The sequence below is a fragment of the Leptidea sinapis genome, chromosome 47 (assembly GCF_905404315.1).
Source record: "Leptidea sinapis chromosome 47, ilLepSina1.1, whole genome shotgun sequence".
Classification (NCBI taxonomy): Eukaryota; Metazoa; Arthropoda; class Insecta; order Lepidoptera; family Pieridae; genus Leptidea; species Leptidea sinapis.
Window position 1 is genome coordinate 7,345,030 of NC_066311.1, and position 16,373 is coordinate 7,361,402.

Sequence of the window (16,373 nt, forward strand, 5' to 3'; positions counted from 1 at the left end):
GCATTGCAATGATAAAGTGAATAATGTTTCATAGTAACTTCGACGCTTTAAATCACAGATTTTATCTTTCTTGTAATTTTATAACAAAGTCCATGGTCAGAGAAGAATTGTATACCTAAGTAATAAAAATGATATCCATCGACATCCGGTAACGTTACCAACAAGTTTGTAATATCTATATATATATATATATAAGTCTTAGTCAAAATAATATGATATTATGACTTTTTGAGCCTATTTAATTTGAGTTTATAACATGTAATATAAAGTTAAACAATTTGTTATTTTAAAGGGATAACCCAATCAAATCAAAATATTTTACTGCAAGTCACATTTTTGCAAAAAGGTTGTACATAAGATGGGTAGACAATATGTGAAGCCCTACAAGGGCACAGCAATGTTTTATATAAAAAAAAATAAGTTTTATAGGAAAACAGATATTAAAAATACAGAAAATACAACTTTTATAATTAGTATAACTATTTATTTCTATGTTATAACTAATTCTCACACTTAGTACCTATAATTAAAAAAATCGGGTACAAAATCGGTTAGTTTCAAAATGCTTCTATCATAGAAGCATTTTGAAACTAAGAAATATTTAAGATCTCTTTTAAATAGAGAAGGCTTCTCTTTATTTTTAATTTCGTTTGGTATGTGATTATATATTTTTGAGTGTCCCTCACTCATCTCATTTGTAACCAAAAATATGAACGATGCGGTACTCGAACCCGCGACCTCTCGGATTCCGTTCTTTGGTTTATTTAAATATGTTACACTCACGTTATTCAAAGTAAATACTATTTTTAATTTAATGTAATATTTAAAATCGGTTCGAATCATCGACGATCGGCTTGGATTCTCTGCATCTTCTACCACATATATTGACATTCTTTACAACAAAAACAAAATTTAAAAAGCAAGTGAACAACATTTAACTCTCATTAACTCTTTTGTTCCTGTACTTATTGAATTTTGTAAATAATTTAGTTTTAAGACATCCAGTTCTGTATTTCTTTCTTCTTATTGTATATACATATTACTTTAATTATTGTTTCACTTTTTTTTTTCATCTCCTGATCCGTGGTGTTCGGATGGCCATGGGCGGTTACCTCGCCGCTCCTATAACACGAGCCTCTTGCCCTCTCTTACATAAAAACAATGCAAGGCACAAAAGGCATTTATTTTCTCAAAATTAATTCCTTTTGAATTATTTTTGAAGTCATTTCTAATATACTAGATACTACTACTGCTTCGGAAACAAATGGCGCTCTGAGAGAGAAGAAGCGGCGCATGAAACTCTCCCAGCATTTCTTTTGCACCCTTCTTAATCAAATATAGAATATTGTATTTTCATTGTTATTGCTATTAAATAATCATAATCTAGTCCCAGGCTCTCGGATCACTTAGATATTCAGCTGTGGAGTAGTAGGATTTACGACAGAGCCATGTTTTAATAAAACATTTAAATTTATTTATAGATAACGCCTGAACAGTGGCTGGGACTTTATTATAAAAGTGTATACATTAAACTTTAACTTAATTTGTTGATGTATTAAAATAAAAGTTTAAGTTGCATTTATACTATTACCAGGTTGACAGAAATACAGCGACAGATGTCCCCTTTGGTCAACAATGAGACTATAATCGACGTGGCGGCTTCCATTCCTGATGCACTGAAGCTCATCTCAACCCTATCTGCCGTTGCTGATGAACCAGCATTCCTCGACTTAGCTAGTGAGTACAGATATAAAGTCATAGCTGAAAATGTATTTGTTCATGTAGGTCAACATGTAGTGACATGAATTTCAATGCTACTCTTATATAAGTATTTTTCTTTAGTTTTACGTTATCTAGACTATGTACACTTTAAGCGGAGAGGAGAGGAGACGACAGGAGATTAGCAACTAAACAAGCGGAGAGAAGATATGAGCTGTGTATAGAGGAAATGAGAGCTGTAAGAGCTCGATATCAGTCAAGTGATGTTTAAAAAAGGCACGCCTGCACGCATCTCTGCTCTGCCGCGCTGCTTGATCGCTCGACACGGCACAAAATTCTATAGTAAAATGAGATATCTCCTCTTCTCTCCACTTGATACATTTCCACCGAGAGAGAGGAGATGTGGAAATAACGAAATCTGATTGATTATCCTATAGTTCCTAAATCATGACCGCGATAGGGAAGTTCATTAATGCAAGTATATACAATCGAGGATCATCTACAAAACCTTAACTATAGGAAGACCGGTAAATAGATTGACTAATAATAGTGTCAATTTTATGTTACTAGTAGATATATTTTATAAAAATTTTAAAAAGTTTATTAGTAAAATACCACTCTTATGATGTGGAATTACAAATACAAAGTTGGCAATAAATACCTTTTTTAAAATTTTGTCCTATAAATATGTTTAATATTAAGACTGAAGAAAATAATGTATTTTACAGAAAATGGTATCCATGTGAAAGATATGCTGAGGAGTCGTAACAAAGTACAACGTTACCTGAAAGATCAGTTGGCCCTACCTGATGATGTTGTCAATGACATCATTGAGGCTAGAATTGGATTCGAAGGTGTAAGTAACTACTAAATAATGTGTTCATTATTCAACCAAGTCCCAAGTCCACCAAGTCAATTAAGAGATGAATGAAACCGTATAATACTTTTAATAAGCAATTTTTAAATTAAATTAGATTAACTAATACTATACATAACAATAATGCATAAAATATTGAATATCAATTTTTTATTTTAAGAATTACTTTTTGAACATGGCTGACTTACTAATCGAATGTTGTTAACAATCATTACTTTTTCTTTTTATCGAAATTACCAATTTATAATAAAACAAATATAAAATGAGATAGTAAAATACATATAATTGGTAAGAAGGATATTTTCATTGTTTTCTTACAGATAATGAAAGGTGATTTTGATAGGTGCAGCGCAACTTCTATGAGGAAGACGATTATTATCGAAGATGACCAGAAAATGGAGATTCTTGTGAGCAAACTATGCAAGCTTACAAAAAGTGAAATACAAAAGATTATGGGAGACTTAGTGACAGAAATCGATTTAGGAAAATATATCACTATGGTAAATTATATATAGTTTGATGAGTTAAGAATCAACGCTCATTGTCAGTTTGAGATTTTTGTTTGCAAGGAAATGTTCAGCGGTATGTGACGATCAGTTTCATAGATTAAAGTAACCGCAATATCTATTTCAATTAACATGATTGGGAGTTAATTTCCAAGTAATAAACTTATAATTAAAATAGCCATTTCTATTATAGACGATTAAAGTTTTAGGAAAGAAATTTCTGTACAAAGATTATTATTTAGAACAAGGTTATAATATATACTCCAGTTGTACTGAAATCGTAAACGCCGTCGTATGCCATCTGTATTTTGTGGATCAAAGTATTCAATGAAAGAGAATATGTTATATCTCTCCAGGGTCGGTCTCTTATGTCTGAGGATCATAGTCAGCATTACGGTTCTATCTGGAGCAGATGATCTGCCTACATCAGATTCTGTCTGTGTTGTCTTACAACCGTGGAGAATTTGGATGACGAGTCTGGTCAGGCCTTCTTGGTTTTTCTGTTGTCCTTGGCAGTCTTCTTCCTCGTCTTCTCTCTCCAATCATCTTGTTGGAGAGCGACCGCGCGATTGTTTGCCTTCGGATTTCCAACCACAATTATTTTTACCAAACTTTCGTCACTTCTGCTCATTGTGTGGCCAAAATATGAAAGAATACGTTTTCTGAATATGGTGGACAAGCAAGTTTTTATTCGGAGCTGATTCATAATGGATGCATTGGTGCGTTTTATCATCCAAGGGATTTTTATCATTCGTCTCCAACACCACATCTCGAATACATCAATCATTTGCTTTTCTTAGCCCTTTATCTTAAAGACGTTTTATAAAGCTCCGTAAATACTAATTAGACACTTTCAACGGTGTGACATTAAGTTTTCCTCACTACTCTTTGAATAAGACCACAGAGGCCTTGCTTATTCATTTTTCTTCCGAGTTGTCGGTTGTCTTTATCTCCATCTCCATCACTTTCCTCCTTTTCTTCTAATTCGAACCAATTTCTGGTTTTATTGCTCCATTAATTCTTACTATATACTTAAATTTGCTCTTTTGCCTCATTTCATTCTTCGTGATTTTGTCCTCGTCTAATTATTCGTTGTAAATTTTTTGTTTCATATTTTTGTCGTTTTGTCGTTTGTATTTCTTCGACTGGTTAATTTTGTGCGCCCAAATTTGGCAGCCATAGTTTGTGTTGGTCTGTAGTATAATATGCTAACCTCTCTGCGAAATACGATGTGATTGTATGATTAAATGGATTTTGAAGCTAAACTTACATATTTTAGGCAGGTAACATGTATACGAGATTGAGTGGTGACAACAGATTGGCGCAACTAGGGAAAATGACGACAGCTGCGTTGCGAATGATGTCCAGACAAAGCTTCCTGCCACCTGAGTTGAACGATATCATAAGTGGAGACGGCACAGAATTCACCTATGTAGACTTTTCTATGTATGTTTTACCTGTTTTACTTAATTTTAGCTGACCTAATAGAAGTCTTTTTGTCGTAATAGTATAAATAACGTAAATATTATTCTTTTTTATTACTTATTTACAAAAATCTTTCTCATTTATCACTCTGTCTATGAAAATCTGCCAATTATTAATAAATCGTATATTTCTTTCAGGTTTGATAAACTCTTAAGTCTATTCAAGCCTGTTTATGGCGATACACAATCGTTCCGATCATTCAAAGAGTTTACAAATTCTGCAATACAGGCTGTGAAATACTTACAGAAGATTTTAAGGACTCAAAATGAAAATATTGAAGAAAAATCTGATAAGCTACCCGAGATAGAACGAGTGTCCAATGCACTCGATAAAGGACTTGCTGAACCAAAACTCACGAAATACAATGAAGACTCTATAGATATGTTTAATGTGTAAGTTCGTAAAATAATTCGACCATTAGTAATTTTTGAGAATGATAGTTAGTTTTAATATCCACATTTACATAATTTTTTCTATGTTAATGTTTTTTACATTTTGATTATACATGAAATATTAATTGAAGCAACTTTAATTTTATCTAAAATTTCTTTATGACAAAAGCGGCGAGATGAGCAAAATTTTATTGAATCACCTTGGTTGGAAGCGATATACGTCCTGCCCATTACAATGCAGTGCTAAACAGGATTCTTGATTTAATGCAAAATACAAAATGGCATCGCAATTGAGCTTTTTATATTTAATTTCAAATAAAACATTGAATAATATATCTTTTGTTACTTTCAGGATGTCAGGCTTAAGAAATTTTGCATTAAAATTCGTGACAAAACAACAAAAACATGATATCTTATTATATTCAACACTTCTATCGAAACTTATTGAAATAGCTGACCAATTGATCAATATTAACATGAAAATAGAACAGGTTGTTTATGACGTCTCCTTGAGGAATCCCGAGGCTGTTAAAATATTACTGAAATTACCTTTATCTATTGTTGCAAATGGACTAGAAGGCTTGGCTGATCCTGAAAGAGCGCAAGTTAGTAAAGCATTTTTCTATTTACTAGATTTTCTTCTGTGTAGACTTATTTTTTATTATTTTGCTTATATATTAATTGTTTTATGACAAACGATTATTACACAAATTATGAAAGATATGGTACTCGAACCCGCAATCTCTCGAGTTTCGTGAGAGTGCTCTTTCAACTGAGCCAATCGTTCGAGTGACGTATAGTTGATAAATCTTGTATATCTTGTTCAACTCTCACTCAGGTTGTGGCTTCATCTACAGGATCTACTTTACAGTCGATAACCTGTTCAATCCCAATATTTGCATATTAGGAATTTAACTTGAGATGTCAGCCTTTGAAATCTGAAAAAAAAATGTTATTTGTTTCGAAAGTGATAACCCTCACTTCTGGCATTAGATACACAAATTCAAAAAAGCAAATTTTCATCAATAAAGAATTTGTATCAGCTATCAACGAACAAACATGAAAACATACAATAATTATTATATTGAATAGCATTAAATGTCGATATTCAAGCACTTGTAAGACTTACATTTTGAGACTGAAAATGTGAACACTTCTCAGTCCTAACATATTTTGTAAACTGTGAGTCATTGTTGAAAAACAATTAAACAACACTGAAACGACTATACGACTTGATTGACAAACTATCATTAAAAACAAACCAATAAAAATAAGTTTGGTTTTTCAGATTATCACATCAAATTTGGAGCATCCAGAACAACCTTTTTGCGATTTGGACAAAGTCACTAAATTCTTTATGGTGACGACGAAAGAAGCGACAGAAATTCAAACACAACTGTGTTCTGACGCCTGGAAGCAGTATGTTCACGATATGATTGTATCCTTCGGGACTTACGATGTAAAGAAAAATGTATGTCGTTCAGAATCAATTAGTTTGAAAATACTAATGTCTCATGAAAATGAGACATTTGATTTAAGGACTAAAAATGGTCTTTTTCGAAGTCCAAATAACCCATTGTAGAATATCATAGGATATATATTTGTAGTAACATTCGAACGCTTGGTTTTATATAGAAGCATAATTATGAAGACACGTTCACTTGTCCTAAAAGTCCATATATATTAAACCAAAATTTATTAACTTATTTCAAAATTTATTAACAATTAACTAAAAAATTATTGCAAATACTAATAAAGATTTGAAAAATCTTAAATAACTTTTGTAATTTTTGCAAGCGGAACTTCATTTTTTTTGAAAACCATCTAGATGCCATTCCGAATCGCATGACACCTCAATCATAATTTCCGGAGACTGCTGAAAAAAGTTGACCCAAAAGGCACTTGTTGACTGGAATATTTTTGTAACTTTCTGTATAAAATGTAGTCGATGGTCAAATTTGGTTTCTTTCTATTTTGCGTTGATAACAAAATTTACAGTTAAGTATACTAAAATGGTAAAATCCTTTCACCCAAACAAATGTGCAGAGTAAATGATTTTTGTACATAAGTCACTTTTGGGGGACATATGAAGAAAATAAAATAAAAGTTTAACAAACCTTACTATGTATTTACTACGTGTCATATTATATCTGTAAAATAAATAGTTTAGAGTTTATTGAGTGAGCCTAACATGTGAAATAAATATAAAAATAGTTAATTTCTTGTATATTACAGGAAAATGTAAACCTAGTGTATCAATTTTCCTTGGTATCTCTTTACACTAAAAGTATTTTTTCTTCTCAGATTAACTCGATGGCATCATTATTCATAATGGACACGTTGGGTCGAGACATAATGGATCAGCTCTACACAATCGACCAGGATATGAACATACTCAAAAATTTCACGCAACTATTAGCTACACTAGATAAAATTGAGAAACCTAATCTAAATTGGAGTAGAATATTTGATGAAAATAGTGATGCCAAATTTCTTGAAGTGGTGAATAATAAAAAAAGTCTTGGGAAACAAATTCTGTAAGTAACTGCGCAATCTTTGGCTAACCTACGCACCGCGTCCCAATGTGTTTTATGTTTTCGAATTCATATTATAATTTTCTAATATAAATCATGGTTATAGCCGTTTGTCTTCCTCTTTAAAAAAAATAGTAGAGATAGTTTGCCAGAGATATATTAAATGAATATTAGAATAACTAATATCATTTAATATATCTCTGGCATCTGATCGTGTTTGTTGAAGTTTTTGTGCCTACAATATAAATCGTGAGTGGCGTGAAAGTAAACAAGCTCATTTTCCAGAAACCCTAATCATAAATACATAGGCTGGAAAGAATTGAATTTCTTGTAAACTTTTGAGTCGTGGTGAAACGGCTGCTAATCAAGCTAGGAATGAACTGCTTCACTGTTTATCAAAAAATATCCCAGTGTTTTCAATCATTATGCATTATTATCCGTACGCTTTAATTAATTAATTCAACTAATTTTCCAGATTAACGGTCCACGGATCTCTTGCAAAAGAAGTAGTAAAACAAAATGTCCTGCTTCAGCTGAAGATAAGTCCGATCCTCAAAAGTATGACGTTGATCATAGAAGGCATAAATAACCAGCTAACCACGTCGTCGCAAGACGTTGTGGAGAGAGCGAAGACTGTTTATCCTGATCTAATTCAAACAATAGCGTTAACTGCTTTGGACGAAAGAAAGGTATTAATATAACATATATTATAGCAGACCTAACGAGGAAGCTCATTGTTGCTCAGAGGGCAATGGAGAGGGCTATGCTCGGAGTTTCCTTACGACATCGAATCAGAAATGAGGAGATCCGTAGGAGAACCAAAGTCACTGACACAGCCCAAATGATTGCGAAACTGAAATGGCAGTTGGCTGGGCACATAGGTCGACGGACAGATGGCCGTTGTGACAGTAAAGTCCTCGAATAGCGACCACGTACTGGGAATCGTAGTGTTGGTAGGGCCCCTAAAAGATGGACTGACGATCTGGTCCAGATCGCCGGAGTAGGTTAAATGAGGGCAGCGCAGGACCGATCGTCATGGCGATCTTTGAGGGAGGCCTTTGTCCAGCAGTGGATGTCTTCCGGCTGATGATGATAGTAAAGCAATGATATCACATTTATCGCTACTTTTGCTAAACTAACAACTGAGATATAAGCAAAGAGTTAAAAGGCATTTATTTTCTCAAACTTGATCCCTTTAGAATTATGTTTGATGTCATTTCTAATATACTAGATACTACTACCGCTTCGGAAACAAATGGTGCTCTGGGAGCTCTCTCTTTTTTTGCGCTCTTTTTAATAAAATATAAAATATTGTACTTTCATTGTTATTGCATTAAAATATTCATTATCTAGTCCCAGGCTGTCCGATCACTTAGATATTCAGCTGTGGAGTATTTATTGTTGGATTTACGACATATTTTTTAATAAAACATTCAAATTTATTTATAGATAATGCCTGAACAGTAGCTGGGACTTTATTATAAGAGTGTATAAATTTACCCTTAAAGCTATTATGTATTTTATGAAGCCTACTAGAATAAGACAAGCAAACCCTTATTTCTAGTGTTATAATAATGAAATCACTATTAAGAGCAAAAAGCTGACGATTTTTGTGAACTACAGTGTAATTTGAAACAAACACCTTATAATCCGGTATATTATAATAAGCGATATATTGTAATAATATCGTTACATTTTAGGTTACAGTGGTTTGAAGAAAAGATAAATTATACGTTAGATTTAAATTACCAGTGGGAGGCACCTATGCACAGGATGCCGGCTAGATCATACCCATAATCACCACAACGGCGCCTATTTCTGCCGTGAAGGAGTAATGAGTAAGCATTACTGTGTTTCGGTCTGAAGGGCGCCGTAGATAGTGACATTACTGGGCAAATGAGACTTAACATCTTATGTCTCAAGGTGACGAGCGCAATTATAGTACCGCTCAGAATTTTTGGGTTTTTCAATAATCCTAATCGGCATTGCATTGTAATGAGCAGGGCGTATAAATTACCATCAGCTGAACGTCCTGCTCGTCTCGTCCCATATTTTCTTTAAAAAAATATAATATTAAGTTGCTTAACTAGATTGTTTAATTTTCAGACGTACAAGTGCTTGTCGACATCACCACAGGATATATTTTGCAGGGGCCACAGGAATGCCTCGATGTATTTGACTTTTCCTCGGAAGATCGATGAAGATTCTTTTCTCTGGACATTGTGTAATGTTTCAAATGCGATTGAAGATGGATTGAAAGCGGATTCGTTATTTGCCAAAGCCGTAATGATAATAATATTATTTATATTACACTTCCACATATTCTACTGCATAGACTTCTTTAGTTATGACATTTTTTGGGTGGTTCTAGAAATGCTGAATGATTTTGTTATTTTTATTTGACTTAAGCTTCCTTTAATGTGCTTCGAGAATTCTATGAAAAATGGTCCAGCACTTTCTATTGAGAGCTGAAGCTACCATTGCCAGAGGTAACAGTTAAACGAATTTTGGGGGAAGGATGCAGGTTAAATGCTAAATGGCGCTCATATAAAGATGTTCCTGGCGTTCTCTCTTTTCATTATTTTTTATATATCTTCTTAAGGTAGGTCTGCTGCGCCAATTTCTTAACAAAACACTTTTAGAATCAACATGTTTGCAAAACAGTCCGTCCGCTGCACCTATTTTTGTTTCATTTCAAAAAATGAGTTCCGACGAAGTGTATCCAGGTTTTTATATTTATTTTTATGATCTACCAATATAACATCCCAAAGAAACGTTTTTTCTGTTATCAGTTGTATAAAAAAAAAGTATTTTCTTTATTCCACTCCCGTCACAAACAAACCAAATAGAATTATCGCTGCCTACGAATGATAGGAACGTCTTCATTCAGTGAACGCATAGTCATACGAATAGTCAGGAAAGCTTCCTAGGACCATAAAACGTCGAGATCTGATGAAAACTCGATTTTTAAAAAACGGAGGAACACCAATATCGTCCCGATTTTTTTAAATTTTGATAAGATAAGATAAGATCATTTATTTGTAGTCATGGGTATACATAGATGTTTCAAATCACAATAAAAGTTCTCCATTCCTTGCCCGCATGCTGTGGCGTACAAATAGTAATTAATAACAAGTCAAACAAATATATTTATACACAATGACAGTTAATTGATGTACATATCAATAATTGAATATTTTGAAATAACATACAACAAGTGAAATTGGTAAAAAGAAATTAAATTAAGTAATATGATATTTAAAAAATGTTAATTGAGTGTTGTATCTGAAAAGAAGTCTTTTATGGATTTTGTCACTAGCACATTAAATAGTTTCTTTTTAAAACACGTCAACTTAAGTTCTGTGATAGTTGTAGGTATCTTGTTAAATATTCTCGGCGCCATTTCAAGAACACTATTGTACATCGAAGCTGTGTTGCTGCCATGTAAACGTAATCTATCCTTGCTTCTCAAAGTAATATTGTGGATTTGAGATGTTCTGACAAATGTATCAGGGTTAGTTTTTACAAATAATGCTATTTCATAGATATATAGTGAGGTCAAAGTAAGAATTTTAAGTTGGTAAAGAAGGGTTTACAACTATCCCTTATTTTAAGACTACACATTGACCTAATGCAGCTCTTTTGGGCTTTAAAAATTATATTTTTTTCGCATGAGTTTCCCTAGAAAATTATGCCGTAACGTAAGTTGGATACAACAAATCCATGATACGCTGTCAGAACAGTTTGTCTATTAGCGACTTTTGAAAGCTCATGAAGTGCGTACGAGATTTACTTATTTTCTTACTAAGTTCTATTGCATGTGCCTTCCAATTTAATTTGCTGTCAATGTTAAGTCCTAAAAATTTTGTTGTTTCAACCGGGAATTTAAAAAGTTATAGACAATCTTATTTTTTCCAGATAAATGCTGTTCGAAATTTAAGTAATACAATGGGTGAGGGGGTAAATTGGACTAAATTAATATCTGGCTTGAAGGATCTGTACATGAAGGTATCCAGTGATTACCCGTACGTATTTGAATTTCGGTCTTACGGTATGGACGCACAAACACAAACTAAGGTGCAGGAAATGTTCGAAGACGCGAAATCGTACTGGTTCAGCCATAGCTTGAAAAGGATCTTATATCTGGGGTAAGTGATAGTAATTTGTACCTTCCATATCATCATCAGCTGGAAGACGTCCACTGCTGGACAAAAGCCCTCCCCCAAAGATCTTTTTTTTATGACAATAATGGACGAGACTACCAGGACGTTAAGCTGATGGTAATTGATAAGCCCTGCCCATTGCAATGCAGTGCCGCTCAGGATTCTTGAAAAACCCAAACATTTTGAGCGGCACTACATCTGCGCTGGTCACCTTGGGACATACGATGTTAAGTCTCATTTACCCAGTAATTTCACAAGCTACGGCACCTTTCTGACCGAAACACATTAATGTTTATACATTACCGCTTCACGGTAGAATAGGCACCGTTGTGGTACCCATTATCTAGCCGGCATCTTGTGCAAAGGTGGTTGGACGCTCAGTTGGTTGTTGATCACCAGTGCAAAAGTAACATTATTAAGGAACTATTAATTATATGCATGTCATTATCTTTAATTGGTACTATAATAAGATTATAAGCCTGTGTTTTAAGCAGACATATATACATTAAAATTATTCCGAAAAGAACAATTTTTATACCTTGTAATTATGTAAACGAGGCCAAAAAATGATGTAGAAAATTTATCTGTTCGTCTGTGTCTTTGTAACGCAAATCCCTGTAGCACTGTCACAAATCATCTTATGACAATCTAAGATTTGGTGGTAGGAATTAGATTGAACAGGCCTTCCTTAATCCGTGACAGATATAAGCCAGCGCTATCACCCAAGAAGCGCCACGTAACTAAATGCTGCAATATTCTGTTACAAATATTAGAACCATAACTCTACTTTAGTTTAATTCCATAGACAATGTTGGTTCTCTCTAATCTGCCTACTGACAACTTAACCTCCTCTTTGTAGTAAGTTGTCAATCGGTTACTAACGTGTTTAACACAAACGATCAGCAAGCCAGTCGAGCTACAACAGTCGCCTGGCATGGTTGCCTTCTAGTACCATATTCGTAGCTTAAGTGAAGTAATATGAGAAGTAATTGTAAATTCTAATAAACCGCTTATTGTAAAGACGACGTTTTACTGGCTCGACCTTAAAAATTCTAAAAATAATTCTTCTAGATACTGGTAATGAACATTATTCGAATAGTTGTTCCCCTCCCTAAAATATGGTCGAGGGAGGCAATGGCTGGTCCATGCGGCAAGCTCGTGAACAGCTACTTGTGGTGGCTGGATGATCCTCTCACCTGCCTGCTTCATATTTTTTTCGTTTCTGTTTAACTTTAAGTTTTTATGTATAAGAGATAATTAAATTCTCGCATAATGCCTTTATTTTATTTACGGTATGTGTGGATTGATGCATCAACTGTATTGTACTATATGTACTCAATAACTATAATTATGTTTTTACTTATTCATACATTTCTTGACTTACTCGTGTAAGGCATTTAGTAATTGACGTTTGAGTATTTTTGTTGCATCACTTTGCACATTATATTGTTATTAAAATTATTTTTAAATTGTATTAAAATAAGAACTTGTTTTTAGAGTTTCTTGTTCGTTCTTCATTAAGGAAATCTTCCTTCCGAATGAGCTGTATGATAAAATGACAATTTCAAGTGTAATCCAATTTACCTTTAAATTCAATCAAATCAAATTAAATAAAATATTATTGATTTGATTTGATTTGATGTGACCTGGATACATTTTTCTTCTTCTATTCTTGTATTGTTAAGGAGTTAAATGTTTCGTATTGACAAGATCTATATTATTTTAGTTTGAAGGTGAGTCTGCGAGTTCTGGACATAATGGACTACGAGGTCTTTGACATGAAATCGGATATTTGGCTGAAAATAAAGTATGCCCTGGCCATCTCAGCTGGACCCATGGATGCAGTTCATGACCTGATTATATTCGTTAATGGTAATCTAGTACTAAACCTTGTAGGTAATTAGAAGCTATTCCTTTTAGAGATTCCTTTCAGAACTTGATGATTGTCAAATAGATATTTATAACAGATTTCATGCTGGTTAACATTTCTTTCAGTTTTATTACATGTTGCGACAAAATTATAAAAATTATTATGAATGATTGCGAAACTGAACTGGCAGTAGGTAGGGCACATAGTTCGACGGACAGATGGCCGATGGGGCACAAAAGTCCTCGAATGGCGACCACGTACCAGAAGACGCACTTTCGGCCCCCCACAAGATGGACCGACGATCTGGTCAAGATCGCCAGAATACGTTGGATGAGGGCAGCGCAGGACCTATCGTATTGAGATCTTTGGGGGAGCCTTTGTCCAGCAGTGGACGTCTTCCGTCTGAAGATGATGATGAGGCAAAATTATATGCAAGCTGATGTTTTTATTCCCGTAGCAATCTATTTTGTAGATGAAGACAAGCATGTTCTATTGCGGTCACCGTTGTAGGTACTTTATTTATTACTAGCTGAGCCAACAGACTCTGTTCTGTTAATAGAAAAAAAAATATTCCTAATAGATAGACATAATTATGCCATCGCGGACTTTTCTGTAGACCTCTATAAGATACACAATTCTACCATACATTATTTTGTTATAATACCTCAAAAGGTTTAGACAGCGTTTTCGTTGAAAGCTACCAGACGGCATATTTTTTCCGATACCTCCAACAAATACCGTTCATATATTCAAAACTATATTCAAAAACTTAACAAATTATATACTCAAACCTTCCTGGATAACTACGCTATCCATTGGTGGAAACAGCATGAAAATCAGTGCTGTAGTTTTTGAGTTTATCGCGAACAGACAAACGCGGCGGAGGATTAGGTTTTTATGTAGTAATTCGAATAAAGCCACGACAAAATACTCTTTACAAATAATACGTCGGCATCCATTCAACAAAATCTACTGTTAGTGACTATTTATCCATGAATGAACTAATTTGTATGCATAGAGGTAGGCGCTTAAAAGTAAATCTTACCCAACATACCTAAATTGACTTTTTATTTCAGATGTGCTTAAGAATGATTTGCAGGAAACAGAGCTACCCACAAAAACAGCCTCAGCTCTTCACACTGTAATATTAGCAATGCCGGAACTTCTTTTAGAAACTTCTAGAATTATTGTGGATGATGCTTTAGAGGTAAAATATCATAAAATTCTTACTAAAGCTTTCTCAGGAGGATTAAATATAGTTACATAACGTTGTTAGCATTAAATTAAAACAACGGTTTTCACTAACTTCGTCTTCAATAATAAAAATTTAATGTAAAAGTGTCAGTTTAAATATATTCTTATTAACTTTTTTTTAATTCAGCTTTATACCTATTATTATCTAACTAGGCATTAATGCTTTTTAACAATAATTTTACATCACAATGTAAACAAATGACGATTTATGATTTAATACTAGAGTTAAACTATTAATATTATTATTATAGTTTTTATAATAAGTGTGTTGTTGTATTTGCGACGATATACTTTGTATATATTTTTGTAACTCCTACGGGCGTTGCGGTGCAAACATGAATTGCAGATTTTTATCCTACTTCTTGACACTTATCGTTATATTTTGGACAATTCACACTGTATCTTTATAAATATGTAGCCTGTGTGTTATTCTGATGTGTAAGCTATATTATTATAAAGTTACATTAAAATCCATTCAGTAGTTTTTTCGTGAAGAAGTAACAAACATACACACACTCTCAAACTTTCACATTTGTAATATCAAATTAGGATTTTGTAATATTTTACCTCTATATATTACCAATAAATAAATAACTTGTTAAATTTTGCAACTTCCTATTTGTTTGAATTTTTGTTACCTACTTTCTCATAAAACATAGTAATCACATACTTAAATATATTAACCAGGTCGAGCCATTAGTAACGATTTTGAACTCTGACAAGCCTTGGCCTTGCTACAAAAGTCTGACAGATATTCTGCAGTTCGGATCCAAGACCAAGGGATCAGTGAAGACATTGGAGCTGCTGTTGTGCTTTGATGAACCGTTGCAGGAGGAGTGGAAGGCATATGTCCAGAAGAAGAACGTTACTCTGTTTGTATGTTAACATTAAATCTTCTATAAAGGCTAATTGAAACAGTCCAGTCCTTCCTACATTCTAAGGAATCATTAAGAGAAAAATTTAAAGAAATACATTATCTTATTTTAAGAAGTTTATCTCGAGTTTAACATTGTACACCCATCCATAATGTAAACGACTATCTTATGAATTTTGGATCAGGTCACGTGTCCTGACGCGAGTTTAATATTATATACCCATGCCAAGAAAACTGCTCCTCGCCGCTGCAGAAGTTTTCACATCAATTATTGTATGATATTGTATAATATAGCATTGTAAGAAATATTTAAAAAAAAATCCGCTGATTTTCTTGTGGCCGTTTTTCTAAAGTCTGAGGCATACTATTTTGAATGGGTAATGGTTTTTAACTCTCATTAAGAGATTTTGAATCCTATTTAGGATCAATATATTCGAATTTGTCAGCTTGTAAAGATTGCAAGTAATAGTTGGTTATCGACTGGAGCGGCCACCGTTAAAACAGTTATTGACTGATTATTGACTTATTGACTGAAAAAATATATATTATTGAATATTAAAGAACGAAACGCTCTATATACAGTACCTTTTTAGGGATCCGTAAGAGAAAAGTGACCCATGGGAATCTTGTTAAGACTCTGCTTTCGATCTGTCTGTTTGTCACCGGGCTTTATCTCATAAACCGTAATACCTAGACATA

The 16,373-nt window shown here is 33.6% G+C and overlaps 1 protein-coding gene across 1 annotated transcript in view; it reads left to right on the forward strand.

The window, feature by feature from the left end:
• The window catches only part of LOC126978074 (retinal-specific phospholipid-transporting ATPase ABCA4-like), a 57,712-nt gene extending 53,181 nt beyond the window's left edge, over positions 1-4,531 (forward strand). Inside the window, exons 5-8 of the mRNA XM_050826784.1 lie at positions 1,595-1,737; positions 2,448-2,575; positions 2,940-3,096; positions 4,382-4,531. Coding sequence (XP_050682741.1) covers positions 1,595-1,737; positions 2,448-2,575; positions 2,940-2,984 — 316 coding nt within the window. The 3' untranslated portion in view covers positions 2,985-3,096; positions 4,382-4,531. The remainder of the gene's footprint in view (positions 1-1,594; positions 1,738-2,447; positions 2,576-2,939; positions 3,097-4,381) is intronic.
• The last annotated feature ends 11,842 nt before the right edge of the window (positions 4,532-16,373 follow it).